This window comes from Podarcis liolepis (genome assembly GCF_965112155.1).
Source record: "Podarcis liolepis genome assembly, chromosome: 6".
NCBI lineage: Eukaryota > Metazoa > Chordata > Lepidosauria > Squamata > Lacertidae > Podarcis > Podarcis liolepis.
In genome coordinates, this window is record NC_139559.1 from 27589218 (window position 1) to 27609579 (window position 20362).

The window sequence follows — 20362 nt, forward strand, 5'->3', positions numbered from 1 at the left end:
AGACTGCTTTCTGTGCAATCTTTCTGCTCCTCTCTCACCTACCAGTAGTCATATGTGTCATCCCAGTTGTCAAAGTGCACCAAAAAGCGATTGTCCACCACATCTGTCACTGTGGCAACGCATATCAAAGAAGGATTCATGCGGTCCACTGCTTCAAGCTTCATACCCACTTGGAACCCTGTAGGAGCAGCGTTCTGAGGAAACAGAAGAAAGAAAAAACTGGGCCCTTTTCATACATGCACCCATGTGCTGCAATCCTGAGGTGTAGCAGTGATGTGTGAATCAAACAAACATGTAGGTGGAGCTGATGGTGCACCTATCTTGCACTTCCTTCGGGGCATCAAATACAAAAACAACAAACAGCTATAATGCAGTATTGGTAATTTATTTAAATCCCATCAAGTAATCAATCTGTGGAGGGCCACAGTATTAATCCAATTCAATTCTTTATTCTGTTGAGAGCCTTATTTTTATGATGGGCTCCTCCAGATAACCTGTTTACTGAGCAGTTCTTCTGGTTTCCTTACACAAAACTTTTGTGGAGATCAGATGATATCTAGTGTTTATTGAGCATTTGCTCTGATTTGTTTGTGGGATGTTTATATGACGATAAGCATTCATCCTCCATTCATCCTGATCTGCTTGAGGAGTGTTGACACGTCTTCCTGTTACTCATTCCTGCATTCCACACTAGTCAAGGCATATCCCTGTCACTTTCCAAGTGTTGTTGTTTTAAAAGGAGGGAGGGACTTGCTGCAATAGGACCTTAATCCACTTTAACTGCAGAAACCTTAATTTCCAGTATGCCGGAAATACTGACAGTCTGGTGGGGTCCTGCATGTGCATCAATATTAAACTTACTCCTCTGAAACTTTCCAATCCTGGGGCCACACTAACGGGGCAGGCTAGGTTCTTTTGTGTGTCGTTGTATGCAGACATATTTCTCTTGCCACAATTTCCAGAGCACAGAGAATGGGGGTAGTTTGCAGGCAAATGGGTCAGCTACTGTCATGGCATTGCCAGAGCAGGAACAGGCAGAGGGAGGGGGGCAGGAAGTGGCGATTGAGGAAGGAGGGGACAGCCAGGAGGCGGGATGGCTCTCAGATGTTGAACCAGAGCCTCAGCACCACACAGGAAGTTCTGGCACAGACAGTGAGACAATGCCTATTTGCCTATTTGCCAGGGAAAGGAGAGAGTTAAAGAGCAGGGGGGAGAGGCATCACGTGAAACTTCCCTGCTTTTTCTGTTGGAGAAGAAGCCACTCCCAGAATCTGAGCCGGAGGATTCAGATGCATGATTGTAATGCGCTGCTTGTACATATGTAAAATAAAGACTGTGTGTATGTGTGTGTAAATCTATTTATCTATCATCTATCTATCTATCTATCTATCTATCTATCTATCTATCTAGATATATATCTGAGTGAGCAGAGGTATTTCTTGCGAAGAGCATTCACAAGCCACCACAGCTACTCACACTGTCTGGAGTGAAAAATAGGTGCTTTGGAGCAGCCTGAGCTTTGGTTATCCTCAGATAGTTGGCCCAGTTGAAATCTTCTTCCTTGTAACCTAGACATCCTAAAATAAAAAGAGGCAAAAAAAGCATTTCAGTGGGCAGCCACACCTCCCTCTTTGACCTACGGAAACAAGTGAACAGTGGTGGTGCTTCTCAGCTTCCTCAAATGTCAGCTTCTTTTGGGATGACACTGAGATACTTTAAGGCCACATTCACACCATACATTTAAAGTGCTGTGGTACCACTTCAAGCAGTCATGATTCCCACTCCCCACTCCAAAAGATTATGTGAGCTGTAGTTTATTGAGGGTGCCAAGGGTTGTTGGGAGATTCCACGTCACCTCCCAGAGCTACAATTCCCAGAGCAGTTTAACAATCAATCCCTTTTCATTCTGCGAATTGTAGCTCTGTGAGGGAAACAGCACCCTTAACAAACTATAGTTCCCAGGATTTTTTAGGGGGAGCCATGCCTGTTTAAATTGCTACCATGGTGCTTTAGATGGGGAACCTGTGCCCCACACACATTAATGGACTCTAATCCGCATCAGGCCCAGCCAGCACAATTAATGTTTAACTGGGTTTTTCCCCTCTATGTTTCCAGCTGTTCCTATTTTAGTTTTAAGCCACCTTGAGTCCCTATCAGGGAAAAAGGCTGGATAGAAAGAGCAACCCCCACAGCATCTGGAAAGCCACGTTTTCCCCACCCACACCTTGAAAGCTACTGAGGCCCCTCTCTCAATCCAATTTACCTATGGTGCAATTTACACAACTCAGTTATGCAAACAGGGCTGTGATTCAGGTTCCCACATGCCGGCAGCCACTCTTGCTTGGCTATCTCCACACTTGGGGAGATGCTGAGATTTCTCCCGCAGCAAGGATGGAAGCTGTGCCTGCACCACCCTAATTCACTCACCTTTTGGGGGCTGGAGTTTGTGTCCTGTTTTTTCAAACCAGCCGGCAGGATGAATGTTGGGGGAGTCAGCGTTCAGCCAGAAATCATGGCATTCAGAGTAGCCATCAAAATGAAGGCGCATCCTATATCCACATACCTGCATGCAGCAAAAGCAACAGAAAGGGACATGCTATCTCAATGAATGGGTTTTCATTCTGCAACTCTTTCTGGAAAGGATAAACCAAACTTACTGGTTGTTTCCATCCCTTACTGGGCTGGTCTGTCAAAATTCTGACATGCTGGGTCCAGCAACCAGTTATTTTTCTGCCTCCGGAGAGGTAGGAATCTGGCACAGGTAAATGATGCTTACATCATAGTTCATCCATTTCCCAGTCTGCAGTCTGTGCATAAAATCTACAATAGTGTGAGCATTTACATTTGATTTCTAACTGGTTCATAGCTGCTTTCTATCTCAAATTAACAATGTCTAATGAAATAGATTCTGCAAACACGGGGATGGATCCGAAGTTCAGTGGGTCTAGTCTAACCCCTGGCAGGCAGCAATGGGGCTTAACAGAAAAAAGCATTCCAATATATAACAGTGAGACTGTTATATGCACAAAGATGGAAAGATACAGCCATTCTACTACAGTGGAATGCTTGATAGCATTATTGGACTTAGCCAAGATGGCAAAGTTAACGTGTTTAATTAGAGACAAATCATTACTGACATTTATTAAGGATTGGAAACTTTTCAGGGACTTTTTGAGTAAAAGAGAAAATGAACTTGTAATATCTGAATTTGAAGACTGAAAAAATATTTTATTTTATTTTCCATTTTATTTTCTCTCTCTTTTTCCTTTTTCCTTCTTTTTCCTCCTGTCATCTTCTTCTTCTTTTGTTTAGATTAGATTTTAAACTTTTTTTTATTCTGGTGTATTATACAAAGATACTTTGTATTGGGCATGAACTTTTGTAAAAGTATCAATAAAAATAGATATGTCAAAATAAAAAACAGAGCAGAAGAGCTATTGTCACATTCAGAGCCCTGCCAGCTACAGTTGGCAGGTGGGAATTAAACTCCAGTATTTTTTGCTATGTCAGTTCCAGGCAGGTGCAGCAGAGGTCAGGATCAGACCTGTTGCATCAACCTTCTGGTAGCTGGACCAGCTCAGAATACAGTGGATCCTTGGCTAGCCCAGCTTGAGCCTGTTTCAAGGATATACTCCAAACGCCAGCAGCCAGAATACCACTGGCAGTAGCTTCTGCCTACCTGTGGTAGGTGCTCTTGGGAGATCCACAGTGGCCAAAGCCCCAACCAGCAGATCCAGGGGCGCGGATTTATAAAAAATATTGGGGGGGCCCGGGAAAGCTCATGAATAATAAATAAGCTCATGAATATGCAGATAAAGTGGCGCCTCCTCCTCGTGAGCGAATAGGGGAGAGCGTGCTGCGCCTATTAATCAGCTCCGAAGGAAATTGGGTGGAGCTTTTGCTCGGGAGGGAGGGCAGGAGGCATGCAGCCCGACCCTGTGCATTTTGGGCTGGGGGAGGGGCGGCGGTGGCGCTCTGCTGGAGGGGCGCCCGAGATTATTGGGGGGGCGGAGCCCCCCCAAACGAATTTTTGAGGGGGCTCGGGCCCCCTCAGGCCCCATGGAGTCGGCGCCTATGAGCAGATCCCAACCCAGCCCAGCTGAGTTTGACGCAGGGCACCTCTGCCTCATCCTAACCCCCTACAGTACAGCAGTTTGGGGTTCTGGATTGCTCTGCAAGTTTGGCTTGAACCCAGAGCCCTAGAGTGCTCCATGAAGTGAGCTTCTACAAGACCCTTTGCAAGGATCTGAGAACTCCATTTCAGGGAGATTGGTGACTTATTTAAGCTTTGTACTTCAGCAAACACTCATAAAACAGATCCGATGGGGCTGTGCTCTAGTTGTATTTAGAATGGCCAGAAAGAAACCCAGAGGGAGGCAATGGGTGGTATCCTACTAACATGTCCTGTCAGCACAAGGATTTCGGCATGTGCAATGCCCCCTGCCCCCCACCCCAATATGCAGGTCCTCCTAGAACAAATTTAGGGCATATGCAGGGGAAGGAAACGGGAGGGAAGTCCCATTACACAAGCGGAAATCCATGTGCCGGTGGGATGCATTACTCAGTGCTACTTTAGATGCAACCTATCATGGCCTTCAGCAGTTCAGATGCAAGAGAACGCAAATGGACAGACCCATCTCACCTCGGCCACAGTCAGGATGAAGTACATAGAAGGGTGCTGAGGATCGATCCCCTCCAGTTTCATCCCCACCTTGAAACCATTCTTGTGCTGGGGGGTCGACTGGTGCTAAAAGGAACGAACCACAGGAAAAGGTGAAAAATATTTTATTACCATTGCTGGGCTGCTTGTCTTTTACACCGCTCACCCAATGGAATTCTGCACTATATTAGGGGGGGAATGGTTTGCAAAAAAATGTGTGTACTGGGGGAAATAGCATACAAAAATGTGTATATTAGGAGAACTTATCATTAAAATGCTGTTGGTTTTCATGAGAACTTAAAAACAACAGCAACCTGCCAACTGATGAGGACATGTAGAGAACTGAACTTAAGACTGAAAAAATGAGGAACTGAGAGAAACCAAAATTGGCCTATCCATAATAAAGAATTGGCTTGCCAATCATGGTTTGTTGGAGTGAACAAAGCATGAACCCTGGGTTTGGACACAGCACTAAGTCAAGGATCATAGTTAGTTTACCCCTGCAGGAATAAGAAGGCCCAAACCAAGCACACTCTATTTGCCTAATGCTCCATGCTTTATGTATGAACACAACCTTTATTAAAACACGCATAAAGCAGCTGCAGGGAGGTGTATGCCTTGAGTGATGTCACAGGTACTAGTCAACAGACTCCTGCAGCAGCCATACACACAGCTTTTGTTCTCCATCTGGGAAGAGGAATCAGATTCTCTCAGGCTTAGCATGAAGTGTGCTGAAAATGTGGAAAACTGGTTTATCTAGAACATCCAGCAGGATGAGGAAAACGTGTATGAAAATGGGGAGTAAGTGATGCAGCCTCCTCACTAATCCAAAAATACTGTCTACATGGTCAAATCAAGTTAATCTCAAACAGAGTGCTTCCAATAGATACGTTAAACTACTATGGATCACTTAAAAAATATATAATACTTTCAAAAGAATACACTGTAGATTCATTTTATTCCCTCAACACCTTTTTAGAATTACTCTCCCATGTGATTTTCCACTGACAGAAAAGCAAAACAACAACAACTGAAAATAAATGGAACTGAGAAGAATCACATGAAAAGCATGATTATATTTTTAAGGAAAATAAAGCAGAAGCCATGATTAAATTGTTGAGTTGGAAACAAGGACACACGGGTGGAAGGCAGCAGAAAATAGAGACTGACTCCTAACGGAATAAGAGGTTTCCTCACACTTGGCCATATTTTCATTCCTAATTTACCCAATTTTTATTTCAGTCTAACTGCTACAGATTGTCACATAGAGTGCTGCAAACTGTGGTCAGTAGACTGTGCTAAGAATTCTTTGACAGAAATCCCTCTCATGGAACTACAGTTCCTAGAATTTGCTGGGATTAGGTACACCCACAGATGACAGAAACAGGGGCACTGTTAACTCACTTCCTGGAACAGATTTAGAGGGGCAGCAATGGCTTTCTGTTCTTCAAGGTAAGATGCCCAAGTCCAACCTTCTGTCTTCTCCTCGCTGGAAACTGAGAACAGCAAGACGCACACCAAATTTAAATGGTCAAAGCAATAGTAGCTTCATTGGCATTTAGACATTTTGGGGGCAAGGTTCAGAAAACAGGAAAATGAGTTCCCCTGTCCTGTCCTCTCTTGGTGCTGCCCTCCTGCCACGCATACAGTGGTACCTCAGGTTAAGAACTTAATTCGTTCTGGAGGTCCATTCTTAACCTGAAACTGTTCTTAACCTGAGGTACCACTTTAGCTAATGGGGCCTCCCGCTGCCGCCATGTGATTTCTGTTCTCATTCTGAAGCAAAGTTCTTAATCTGAGGTACGATTTCTGGGTTAGCGGAGTCTGTAACCTGAAGTGTCTGTAACCTGAAGCGTCTGTAACCTGAGGTACCACTGTACTGCCATTTATGACCCTCAACTACTTCCGCCTTTTGAAGACACAGTAATTGAGGGCAGGACAAGTGATGTATGTTACCCAAAAGCATGGTGTTCTGACTTTGATTCGGCAGTTGCCCTCTTGCTGGTCACAGACACTGGGAATATAAGAAAAACAGCTGCTGGATTAGACCAAAGGCCCATCTAGTCCAACATCTTTTTCTTACCATAGGAAGCCCACAAGCAGGGCAGGTGAACTGTAATGTTCTCCCCCCCCACCCCACGTTTACAAATAGCTGTTATTCAGAGGCATACAAGTGGCCATTGATAGCCTTAAAGCTTCATGAATTTGTCTAGTCCCCTTTTAAAGCTGTCCAGCTTGGTGACCATCACTAACTACATCTTGTGGTAGCAAATTTCATAATTAGTAATCATAATCATAATTTTATTATTTGTACCCCACCTGCCCCAGCCAGGTGGGCGGCTTCCAGCATATACAGAAACATAATAAAACATCAAACATTAACTTAGTGCATAATTTAACCATGCACTGTGTGTAATTAAAAAAAACCCCTTCCTTTTCTCTGCCCTGAATATCCCAGCATCCATCTTCACTGGATGATACCAGGATTCTAGCATTAGGGGAGGTTGGAGGGTTGGAGGGGGGAGACTTCTATCTAGTTTTCCTCCACATTATGCATAATGTTACTCCATCATGTGACAACTCAGTTAATGGGATGATGGCCAACCCTTTATAATCATGAGTGGATTGCATTTCTGATGCAGTATATAAGGAAAGCACTTCCTATATTGAGCTTCCCCTTTTCCCCAAGGCAGCAGACAGAGGGCAGATGGATAGACCCCTCCTAGAACGTTTAGTTTTCATTATGTTAATTAAGACTTTGGTCCTCTCTCTACTGAAGCATCAGCAAATGCAAGCAAGCCGTATTCTCCCCACTTGCGCAGTATGAAGTAAACCTCTTCCTGCCTCCCTGTGCGCTGGTCAATCAATGCAAAGGGATGACTTAGGAGACCCAGCACTAACAATGTAATTGCATTACACTCTTGCTTTATTGAAACGATTCAATCAATTAAATAACTTTAAATGTAATAGACTTAAGTATTTCATTTTTGCTCTTTTACATTGACTTACAATAGCCTCCAACTGCATCACCACCATCTCTCCTCTGCATCCAAACTACTAATACTTTCTAGCTAAATGCCTCCCGCCTCCAGTTGTAAGCTAATGGCAGGAACTGCCATACAAAAATATTATATGAAGCAAAAAATCCAAGTTGTGTAGACAGATATATGCACTTGCTTGAATGGTTTAACAGCTAGATATAAATGTAGGAAATAACAACGACTACTTCTAATAATATCTATTTTATGGTTTCAGGTGTTTCTGTGTGTTTTGTAATCTCTGCAGCCTTCTGAAATGCACCACTGGATCATAAGACTCTAGAAGAACTCTTGATTGACTAGCCTAACAGGAACTTTTAAACCAAACCCACTCCATCCCAATACAGTTTAGCCTCCACCTTCCGGAGAACAGGAGTAAATAAGGAGTGCCACACTTTATTTATGCAAGGAATCATCTTAGTAAACAGAAAATCTGAATGGCTTGAGCAAGAGATCTATGCCATGAGCTTACCAGGCTGGCTTGTGTTCCATTCTTCATGCCCCATGCTGCCAGCAGGAAGTTCTCCCCCAGAGCCATTTGTCTCCTCTTGCTTCACTTCCTACATCATACAAACAAAAATCAAACCTTCCTACTCTGAATTAATTTACTGCTAACTTCAGACTCCCCTATTTATCCAAGTGAAAGGAAGTCCTAGGGTAGTTGCTGTAAGATCAGTTTCCCCATGATGAAACAATACCGAAATTCTGCATCGTTTTTATGCTATCTGTGGGCTCCTCTAGACACCTTGTTTATTGACCATTCATCCTGATTTGTTTGCACTGAGCTTATGCAGAGCTTAGACTATATCTGGTCTTTATTGAGCATTCCTCCTGGTTTGCTTGTGGGGCATTTATATGCCTTCTATTCAGCATTCATTCTCCCCACACTTTTCAGTGAATTTCCCCATCACTTTCCAAACTGCAAAAAACCCAGCTATTGTCAAGAGTAGATTTGTTGCACTAGGACAGGAGAGAGCTCTAATCCACTTTAACAGTGCATGTACATTTGAATCCCTCACACAAGTTTTGACAGTCAAAGTATTAAAAAAAAAATCAGTTAGAAACAAGTCGGTCAGGTCAATGAAATGAGGAATCGTATATATGAAAAGAAAATGTTGCTTAGGGAATCTTGCACATATATGGAAGAACACCCCAGCTGTACCATTTGCTCTGATTCTTCCTCTTCCTCTTCGGAGGGGCTTTGGTAATCTTTCCTCTTCCGCTTCTTCACTGGCTTGAGGATTTCAGTGGAGTTGGTGCTGCCAGCAGAATTCTCCACGATGACAGACCTACAAAGCAAAGCAAACTTTTGCAGACTCAGGACTTCTACCGCCAACCGTGTTTTCCAAGCAGCGGGAACTGCTTGGCCTTGAGCACTAGAACCGGCTCCTGCAACAATATTGTGATCGCTGTAGAAACTGAATGGAGGAGGCAAAGCCTCACTTTGGAGGGGATTGACTTTTTAGGGAAGCAAGACCTATTTGTACCAACCAGACGAGAGGTTCAAGGCCCTGCTCAGCTGTGAAGCTGACAGGGAAGCCCATAGTATGTCAGCTGATGCTCCAGCCTACCTCACTGGCCTGTTTTAAGGATAAAATGTGATACCCCAGCCCTGGCCCCAACAGGCAGCCCTGTTTAGGGAAGCTTTTAATGTTTAATAGGTTATTGTATTTTAGTGTTCTGTTGGTAGCCACCCAGAGTGGCTGGGGAAACCCAACCAAATGGGCAGGGTATAAATAATAATTATTATTATTATTATTATTATTATTATTATTATTATTATTATTATTACCCCTCACGTAAGTCACTCTGGACTCCCTGGAAGCATTGTGAGACACAAATGCTATAAATATTGCTCTTAAAACCCTCCTAGATGTGTCGCCTCTCTTTCATCCTACAAATCAAGTCACCAGCAGTCTGTGCTCTGCCCACCTTCTCAGATGCCGACACTTCAGCTAAAAGCCAAGGGGAAGACATCATGAGGTAACTTGTCCCATGGGGCCTTTTTCCGATGAGCGGAGTGCAGACAGTCACGGAGGTGGCAGAGTGCTGGAGAAACGTTTAATGGAAAGAAGAAACATGCACACTACCCTTGGCCCATTTGTGAGTTCAAAATACCCCTGAATTCTTGTGACTGAGGCAATAAAAATGGACGTCTCCTCTTCTTGAGAAACTGGGGCAGGGGAGCACATTTCAGCACAGGAGCAGGTTTAATATAACCCACCCAAAGGAAAGAGAGCTTCCAGTCCTGGCAGATACACAGCAGCATTTCTTTCTCTCCATTTCTTCTCTCTCCAAATCAGAAGAATTAGGAATGTGCAGAGCTGCAAAATTCCCCCCTTCCTCCTGCCTATCATGCAAGGACAGCATCTCCCCTTCTTTTTTTTACCTTTCTTTGAACTGCCGGTGGCAGTTCTCACTGCAAAACCCTCTTCCTTCCTGGGCTGACCCTGAAACGTTTCTTCGGCCGCAGGTGCTGCAATGGCACAGGCTGTCCACGGTTGGCAGCTTGGGAGCCTCTGGGACATCTGAGTCTAGGGAAACCGAAAGGGAAGCAAAAAACTCAAATGGGCCACATTGGTCACAAGCGAACTCAACAGCAGCAGGCCGGCCAGCTGGCCCAGATTCTGGCGTGGCAAAAGTGCTTGTCTGAGCACTCGTGTCAGAAGCACAATGCTAAGAACCAGCTTTAGGTCGTCTGCACAGTGACACACAAGCCCAAAATTGTGCCTTGTAACAGAGCACTCAGAGACTAGATAGAAAATAAACTCAGGTAACCTGAATGACTAAGATCGCATAGATTAGTGGTTCCCAAACTTTTTCACCCCCACATGGACCACCTGAACATTGCTAGGGGTGAACAACTGAATAATTTTTCCACCTCTTGCAGCTACTGTAATGTACCGTGCTACAAGTATTATTTATATTTATATTTTTATTGCTTGTGTTATTTCTTATGAATTGGATTTGTACTGTATTGGAGTCACAGGGCAGTCAGTCCAAAATGGGCATTTTTTCACATTGCCCCTGCCTTTCCCTCTGCCATGCGTGATCTGCCACATTTTATTTCAGACATCATGTGAAGGCATATATATTTGTCCAGCTTTTCCCCAACCCATAAGATTGGATCCTTTCACCTCAGTTTTTATGTTGCTGGCTTAGTGTTTGTGCCCTGCTGAGAGATTTTAACCATTAAGCAATTTAGAAATGTTTTAAAATAAATCAATCAATGATCTTTCATACACGCAACGCTGATTGTGGGATTTGACACAGACACCCAGTGTTCTCGAACAAAAGTTAGACCAAATTCACACCATACCTTTAAAGCACTTTAAACCATTATAAAGGTAAAGGTAAAGGTACCCCTGCCCATACGGGCCAGTCTTGACAGACTCTAGGGTTGTGCGCTCATCTCACTCAAGAGGCTGGGAGCCAGCGCTGTCCGCAGACACTTCTGGGTCACGTGGCCAGCGTGACGAAGCTGCTCTGACGAACCGGCACCAGAGCAGCACACGGAAACGCCATTTACCTTCCCACTATAAAGCGGTACCTATTTATCTACTTGCACTTAAGGGTGCTTTCGAACTGCTAGGTGGGCAATAGCTGGGACCGAACAACGAGAGCTCACCCCGCCGCGGGGATTCGAACCGCCGACCATGCAATCGGCAAGTTCCTTAAACCATTATGGCTTACCCCAAAGAATTCTGGGAGCCGTAGTTTGCTTGCTAAGAGTTATTGAAAGACCCCCTGTTCCCCTTACAGAACTACAACACACAGAGCAGTATAACAGTGAATCACTCTTCACAAGGAACTTTTGGAAAAGTAACTTTGTGAAGGGAATAGGGGGTCTGCTAACAACCATAGCTGTCAACTTTTCCTTTTTCTTGTGAGGAATCCTATTCAGAATAAGGGAATTTCTCTTTAAAAAAGGGAAAAGTTGACAGCTATACTACCAACTCCCTGCATCCTTAACAAATGACGTTTCCCAGGATTCCTTGGAGGAAGACACGCTGGTTTAAAGTGGTATCATAGTGCTTTAAATGTGTGCTGTGAACACAGCCTTCCAACAGAAAAAAACATCTGAGGAACCTGTAATTATACATTTAAATCACACATTTCTCCACATGTGTGAAGCCAGAGAAACATTAAGAGGTAGCAATATCACCCCAGCATTCTCATTATCACCATGGCCCAGCAGGGCTTCTACAAGCGAAATTCCATGCAAAGTTTTGAACCCTTGCTGAGGAGCAATCCTCACCTTGAGTCAGGGTGGGATTATCCTTGCTGAGAGGCGCTGCTGCCTCATCCTCTCCATCTCTTTCTGAGTGGCACTCCTTTAGGGGCTCTGTTGGCAAAAGCTTGTCCGCACTGACCACTTTCAGTGTCCCATATTCATTTATCCGAAACTACATCAAGAAGAGAGGGAAGGTAACAAGTTACGGGAGGGGAAAAAAACAAGAGAAATCTAGGCACAATGGCTGTATTGCGCTGGAATGAAATCAAGGCGGTATCATCAGTACACCTGTATCCTGCCTTTGCCCCAAGGAGATTAGGGAAAATGAACATGGGACCACTCTGTTTCGTACTCACAACAATCCTGTAGGGTAGGGTAGATTGGAAAAATAGTTCAAGAGCAAGCAGTGAGTTTCGTGCTGTCACTGAGGATTCCAAAGGGGAAGTTTAAAGAGCCACAATCCGGGGGGAAAAGCTCAAAATGGAAGGACCCAGCCTTCCACTATGCATAACCCTTTGTGTAATGTTAAGAAGCCTCTGGTGCTACCATTACTGCTTTTAGTGTTGCAACTCCATCCCTCTGGAATCAGTTACCAACTAAAATTAGACAAGCACCCAGTGCCTTACTATTTCAGCATTTGTTGAAGATATTTTTGTTCAAGAAGGCATTCCTGGAAGTGTGACCCAGTCATTTTATGGAATAATAAACTGTACAATACTTTTATTGTTTTCAAAGAGTTTGTAGTGTCCTTTCTTATTTTTTCCTTTATTTTATTATACACTGTTTGAGCAACGTTTGCTTCTAAAGCGATTGATGAATTTGAAACGAAGCAATAAATAAACCCCATGCTCCCTTAGAATGCTGAGGAGAAAGGGATTTAGGAACAGCAAAGAGACTTTCTTCCGCTTACCCTCAGGTTGCTTCCAGGGAGAGTGGCCACTCCATCCTTCCATTCCAGAACCCGGATGGTGTTGCAGGTCTGAACTCCGCTGATCTGGGGGATGACTGTCGCTGTGATCGGCTCGCTTCCCATGCCCTCTCTTTGCCTCTCGGACCCCACGCTTTTCTGGGGTTCCCGAGGGAATCGCTGGATTTCTAAGGTGCTTGTTGGAAGGTTTACAGTGGTTGTGTTTGCTTGTGAAGAGGGGAAGGAAAGCAGTGTGTCACCACCATCTCCTGGCGCATGCACGTGCAAAACATCTCCCACAGCAGAGACAGTCAGAAGATTTCGACACAAAGGAGGGACACAGCATTACAGTCTGGGCAGAGTAGAGGGCTGGAAGAGAACATGGGTAGGGGGGATATGCCCAAATCCTTTACTATAAGGCAGAGGTGGGTGGGGGACCTGTGACCCTCCAGATGTTGCTGGAGTCCAACTCCAGTAAGCTGGGTCAGGGGTGAAGGGAGTTGTAGTCCAGCAGCAACATCTGGGGGCTGCAGAGTTCTCACCCCTGCTATACGTGTAGGTGATGTAAGATTAATGACTTCCAGAGGGATAGCTCAGTTGGTAGAGAATCAGACTCTTAATCTCAGGGGCATGGGTTTGAGCTCCACATCGGGCAAAAGACTCCTGCATTGCAAGAGGTTGGATTAGATTGCCCTTGGAGTCCCTTCCAACTGTACCATCCTATGAGTCTATGTAGCCTGCCAAGGCTTCCCACCTACTTTGCATAGTCCCACGTTACCATTATTTGGTGAGAACAGCTTTAGGTCCCGGCAAAACAAAGACAAACTTGATAGTTAAGCCTACAAGCTTAAATTGCTCTCCTTAGTCTCAACATGTTACAGTCTAGATGCATGAAGGAAAAGTTGCTTCTTCCTTTCCTACCCCAAGAACGCCGTGATCAATAGATGCAGAGCAAATTCAAGTCCTAAAGGCACATGTCTACTGCAAGTTAGATCATTACATCTTGGTTCTCGTTGCTTTTCTTACAACACTGATCTACACCATTAGGTGTTTCTACAACTTTATCTGCTCTCTATTACCTGATCCAAGTTTTAAATGAATGGGCTGTTTCCACAGTAGCACCGAGTAATGCTACTCGTCAGTGCAAGGATTTCTGCTTGCATAATGAGACTTGCCCCTGCTTCCACCCTCTATTTGTTCTGGGGGTTCCCCCAACCCTCCAGAGATTTGATGGTGTGGGGTGTGTATGGCTGGAGGAGAGAGAGGGGGAAATCATGTTGCACAAATGGAAACCCATGCATACAGTGGTACCTTGGTTCTCAAACTTAATCTGTTCCAGAAGCCCATTCTGAAACCAAAGTGTCCCAAAACCAAGGTGAGCTTTCCCATAGAAAGTAATGCAAAATGAATTCATCCGTTCCAGACTTTTAAAAACAACCCCTAAAACAGCAATTTAACATGAATTTTACTATCTATAGAGACCACTATCCATAAAATGAAAGCAATAATCAATGTACTGTACTAAAAAATAAATAAGACAGTATTGTAGATCATAAAAATCAAAATTATTATTTTTTCTTACCTGAACTGATGATAGTCATTGTTTGGATGGGGGGCTTTTATCCATTTCCGCAGTCACACAATCAATCAATCAATCAATGAGTAGTTGTACTGGGTTCCATACAATCACAAAAACAAATTAACCGGAAAAGCCTCAAAAACAAAAACGCAAAACAAATAGCAAAAACAAAAGCGCCAAACTTAATCCATTCCAGAAGTCCATTTGACTTCCGAAATGTTCGAAAACCAAGGTGCAGTCCAGCAAAACTAGGGAAAATGTACAAAACAGGAAACAAGAACTGCTGGAGGTGTAAAATTAAAGAGGGAATTTTTTTCCACATGTGGTGGACATGCGACGTAATGAAGAAATATTGGGAAAATATTTATAACGAGTTAAAAAAAATACTCAAATACACATTTCCCAAAAGACCAGAAGCATTCCTACTAGGAATAATCGGGGACGAAATCAAAAAGGAGGATAAGGTAATATTTCAGTATGCCACAACCGCCGCCAGATTACTAATTGCCCAAAACTGGAAGAATCAAAACACCCCATTAATTAGAGACTGGCAAACCAAATTATTTGATTTTGTTAACCTTGCAAAAATGACACAGAAAATTAGAAACCAAAAAAATACAAAGTTTATTAACGACTGGAGTAAATTTATGATATATATTGAAGGGAATTACAAAAACCTAAAAACTATAGCAGGTTTGATATAAATCTTACGATGTGCAAATCATTGACAAGTACGAGCTGCAGGAAAAACAAACTATGTATATTAAGAAGCCTGAAAGCGGGTGGGATGGAGGTCAGTAGAGGGCAGAGGAATGATTGAAGTGCTTAAAACTATAAAGAAATAAATGCGAAGATAAATAACTGTAATGGAAATGGATAAGACCATTTTGCTATGTGTAAACACTTGTAAATTACTTATTCTTTTCTTTTTTTGTGATTGTTGATTTGTTTTTCTCTTTTTGGTTATGTATATGAAACTTAATAAAAAGAATTTTAAAAAAAGAAAGAAAGAAAACCAAGGTGCAGCTTCTGATTGGTGCAGGGTCCCTGGAAACAATAGCAGACAGCTGCATCAGACGTTCGGCTTCCGAAAAACGTTCAAAAACTGGAACACTTACTTCTGGGTTTTAAGCATTTGAGAACTAAGGTACCACTGTAGATGGGATGTGTGAGTGGGACGCTGCGCTCTACTTTGCTCACAAGCTTCAGAGGTATGCCTGGCAGGGGTCTGTGGGTGGGGGTGGGTGCTCGTTCACCACACTGCACACAGGCCAGCTTTGAATAACGTACCCTGAAAATACATTCAACTGCAAATTGAACGACCAAACACACAGAACCCAGTGGACAGAGCAGGTGGGTATTAGCTTTGCCTTTTGGGCCATAAATATAAGTTGTTGCCTTTTGGACCAGAAAGAATGGAAGCAATGGCAGCAGAAGACTCTGAATAGACAGTGAGATGCTTCAAGTTCCAAGTACCTACCTGGTATGATGAAGGCGGTTGCTGGTAGGTGGGCATTTTGCACAGTATTCTCATTGGCAACCAAATGGACACTGACTTCCCCTGTCGCGTTGCCTTTTGTGCTTCTTATCACTTCCATCTCTGCTCGTCCATCCATCACCTTGCCTAATCCACACAGAACAGAACTGGAACACAACCAAGAAGAAGAGATCCCATTTAGCATTTGGGAGGAAGTGTACGTGAATCACAGGCAACTTAAGATGTATCACCATTATTTTTCTTTAGAGGGACAGATATAGACAGCAGAGTCCCCTCTCATGCGAGATCTTGCATGCACATCACTCATTTGTTTTTGCACACAGGGATGGAATATTGGATGATCAAATTAACTATCCATTATGGTTCATCAATGTCTGTTTTTAACGTTTTTATGGTTTTATTCTTGTAAACTGCTTTGTTGTTTTTTATGATACAGTGGTGCCTCGCAAGATGAAAAGAATCCGTTCTGTGATTCTCTTCGTCTAGCGGTTTTTTTGTCTTGCGAAGCAAGCCCATTGACGGATTAGCGGATTAGCGCTATTAGCGTTATTAGCGGCTATTAGCGGCTTATCTGCTTATCGGATCAGCTGATAAGTGGCTTAGCGGCTTAGAAAAGGGGGGGGGAGGGGAAAAACCAGCAGGAACTCGCAATACACTGTCGTCTTGCAAAGCAAGCCCATAGGAGATTCGTTTTGCGAAGCACCTCCAAAACGGAAAACTCTTTCGTCTAGCGGGTTTTCCGTCTTGCGAGGTATTCGTCTTGTGGGGCACCACTGTATAGCAATATATCATATCCGTGGGAGGGGAGGTGTAGATGAATTTTATTTATTTAATAATTGATCTTGAGGGGTTTATGGTTGCTGGAAAACTCTGCTGTTTTATTTGGTAATGGTTGATTCTAAACCTAAGTTGTGAGCTGCCTTGAAAGTTTTCAAATGTGGGATAAACATGTTTATATAAAACATACTGAAAGAGGAAAATACTCAAACACGAACTGTCCCAGGCTTCAGTAGCACAAGGGAGCGCTGCCATAATTATAACGTTTTTAAAGTCACAAATGGCATGCCTTTGGTATGAAGAGGGTTGTGTCACTCATCAATGCTGGCATCATAGCAGTGTCCATTAAGTGCTTGTTCACGCAATCATATTTCACGCAACACTGTCACAACCAAAACAACTGAATTTTCCCTGGTATGAGTGTGGAAAGCTGAGGAATCCCTGCAAGAGAAATGTAGCATGAAGCTCTGCATCCCCTGCAAAAAAAGGGGGAACAACACTGCATTTAGCATTGCTCTGGAAAGCCTCAAAATCCCTTTGGAAGCTTGGAGTCAAAAGCACAGCTGATCCTCAGTGTTCTTATGGCCACTGGAGGGCAACAGAAGAATGCAAATAGATGGTTATCAACTCTGTGGAGTTAAGAGTGCACATGTGTCATCAGTATGTTCTGATGAACATCCGAGTAGAACAGAAAAGAATACCAGAAACTGGGGTAAGAGGGATGTTGTTGGGGATACTGGACCAAAGTAGCATAGGGCAGTCTGGCCTGGTTATAACTTATCTTATGAAACATTTTTAAGAGTGAATTTGTCTGCATCTTTGCTCACATGTCACTGATACTTGAAACTGAGCATGAGGTTTTCCTTTCCACATGAATGGTGGGTTGCGTCCAAATTGAAAAAATTTCCATGGCTGGAGTCACACCCCCCCCCCCATGTTCCTCTAACAAGTAAATGTCGGCATTATGAGCCTGCACATAATGTTTCATTTGTTTGTTTTTTAATTTAATGTCTGGTACTCCATAATTCTTTAGGGATGCAGGTGGCACTGTGGGTTAAACCACTGAGCCTAGGACTTGCTGATCAGAAGGTCGGTGGTTCGAATCCCTGCGATGAGGTGAGCTCCCGTTGCTCAGTCCCTGCTCCTGTTAACCTAGCAGTTCGAAAGCACGTCAAAGTGCAAGTAGATAAATAGGTACCACTCCAGCGGGAAGGTAAACGGCGTTTCCGTGCGCTGCTCTGGTTCGCCAGAAGCGGCTTAGTCATGCTGGCCACATGACCCGGAAGCTGTACGCCGGCTCCCTCGGCCAATAAAGCGAGATGAGCCCCGCAACCCCAGAGTCGGTCACGACTGGACCTAATGGTCAGGGGTCCCTTAACCTTACTCCATAATTCTAATCTTATGGGAGTACAGGAGATCAGAAGAGAAATCTTTGGGTCTGCCTGAGCTAGGGAGAACCTGGTTCTTGTGATAAAAAGTTTGTCTGCAGCTAATGGTTGCTGTTATAGGAAGTACTTTTGACTCTGTACCATTGTCTCTACCTGCCATGCCTCTCTTCTGAACTGAGTTTGCAAACTGACAGCTCTCACTGTATCAGATTTTAATAACACCCCTTTATAGATGCTGGCAGGAATTCCACTGAACAGGAATGACCCAGAGCCTACTCAGAGGGCTTGGTACTCCTGAGAAACAGACGTTTTGTCTCAAGGTCTCAAACCAATTGCTTCTGGTAAAACAAAACAAAACTCACAACTCCTGAAATCTCTCCACAAATTTCTTTGCAGCTAGCCTAATAAAAGCAGCTGTTTTCATATAAACAAGCTTGCGCTACGTTTAAAACCCATCTGTCAGCAGCACACAGAGCGTCAGTCTTCAAACCTTGTTCCTGCATCAAAATGCTTTGAAATCCACATACCAGCATTTGTCAGAAAGGCCTGAGAGACACCTCCAACAGCCACAGGTCTGGCTAGCCCCAAATATTATCTATTCAGACAGTCACAATGGGAGGCTACTTGGGGGGTGGGGTGGGGAAACTTAAGTTCAATTTAACAAGGAGTTAGGTCTGTCACATCCCCACAAACCCTTTCTGCTATACCTTTACGTCTTCCAAGGCTGAAAGAAATCAATTCAGTATTTCTTTCCCTATGGAGAGGATGCAGAGATCAGAGTTCCTTCTCCTTCACCACATGTTATATGTGTTTGCCGATTCTGGATTACACTTCACGTGCCAGATAAAGAGAACTGTGATCCACAATACATCTGCTCATCTCTGAGGGGCCACAAGATGACTCTATGTTGGTTTTGCTACAATGGACCAACATGGCTACCCTTCTGGAAATTAGCTCCTAATAATACAGTGAGAACTGCCTTGATGAAGCAGAGCAAAGTCCCATATATACCAGCATTATTGTGCCTCCAGCAGCCAGTCAGATGCATTGCAGGACAATGATGGGCTAGACTATCCCTTATTGTTTGTCCCTGCTATTGCACAGCACCATTCTATTTTGTGGTGCCGTTCTCAAGACACCAGATATAAAAGAAGCACACAGGCAATCATCGCAGCCTTTCAGAAGAGAACGAAATAGTTATTCAGTTGCCCCAGTACAGAAGACAATACTTAAAAAAAAACACCACCTATCTGATACAGTAGTTCAATTGTTGCTAAAATTTTGCAAGCACCAAGTTAGTAATTGTAGCATTTATATGCCAATCCCTGTGTAATAGATTTGGTAGCTTGCTACTTGGAGGATATGTTAGCTACTCTAAGAATAAACACGTTTGTGTTTGCGTTTTCTTTTACTTATTCATCAGGGGAGATGCATAGTGATGGAAGGGGGAATGAGTGTAAAGAACTTTTTTGGGGGGAAGCAAAATGTGTGTGAGGTGTGGCAGAGCACTGTCATGCTGGGAAGGCTGGTGTCTGCCATTTTTAAGACTTATATCAGCCTTGTAAATAAGCCCACAAGAGTTACTAGCCTGAAAAATGGTTTACCAGCCTACTGGGAAGTAGAAGAGAGAGTCCATCCCTCTTGCAGCTGCCCACTGCATTTCTACACTGGGCACAGAGGAGAAACTAAAGAAGTTGTGTTAAACTAGATGCCATGAAATGGGGGGTCACATTACTGACTTATTTATTTACATATATTTAGCAATATTTATATATAATCAAATTGGTTTACATGACATAGTATGTAATGTTCATTCAAAAATGGTAAAAAAGCACACTTTTAAAACAGTCAACATAATAGCATTATCAAACTATAGATAAAATCAACAACTTTAAAAACCAATGCACATCACAAAATTTAAAATCTGAGCAGGCTTCCCTAAACAAACAAAAAACATGTTTGTCAGGCATCAAAAATAGTACAACAAAGGCATCTCCCTTACAGGCTGTTCCACAGAGTGGCTGCTGACTTGAAATGTATTGGGCCAAATAATTGACTTTCAGTGCGGCTTTGAGGTCTTGCTACCTTTGTCTTCTTCCTAGAGTTGGCCTAATCTGCACACAGCTCATGTTGCAACCTCAAACATGCTAGCTGAGAAATAAATTCGAACGGAATCACCAGGGCTCACTTTCTAGTGAGGACCAGGTTGTCAGTTTTGCTCCATGTCCAATTGTTTCTCTTCGCCAGAGGCTCAGATCTCTGTGGTTTCAGTGACTGGGAG

General features: G+C 43.5%; 2 protein-coding genes across 8 annotated transcripts in view; one reads left to right on the plus strand and one right to left on the minus strand.

Annotated features, from left to right (window-relative positions):
• Positions 1-20362, plus strand: part of LOC310709034 (uncharacterized protein) — a 431701-nt gene that overhangs the window by 128357 nt on the left and 282982 nt on the right. The gene's annotated exons all lie outside the window — the stretch shown is intronic.
• L3MBTL1 (L3MBTL histone methyl-lysine binding protein 1) overlaps positions 1-20362 on the minus strand; it is a 45986-nt gene that overhangs the window by 16321 nt on the left and 9303 nt on the right. For all 5 annotated transcript variants that reach the window (XM_083508030.1, XM_083508034.1, XM_083508031.1 and 2 more), the window contains 11 exons: positions 15899-16062; positions 12843-13066; positions 11957-12104; positions 10088-10232; positions 8861-8987; positions 8171-8258; positions 6065-6156; positions 4643-4747; positions 2428-2563; positions 1477-1577; positions 43-194 (listed from right to left, as the gene is read on the minus strand). In XM_083508030.1, coding sequence (XP_083364156.1) covers positions 43-194; positions 1477-1577; positions 2428-2563; positions 4643-4747; positions 6065-6156; positions 8171-8258; positions 8861-8987; positions 10088-10232; positions 11957-12104; positions 12843-13066; positions 15899-16062 — 1482 coding nt within the window. The remainder of the gene's footprint in view (positions 1-42; positions 195-1476; positions 1578-2427; positions 2564-4642; positions 4748-6064; positions 6157-8170; positions 8259-8860; positions 8988-10087; positions 10233-11956; positions 12105-12842; positions 13067-15898; positions 16063-20362) is intronic.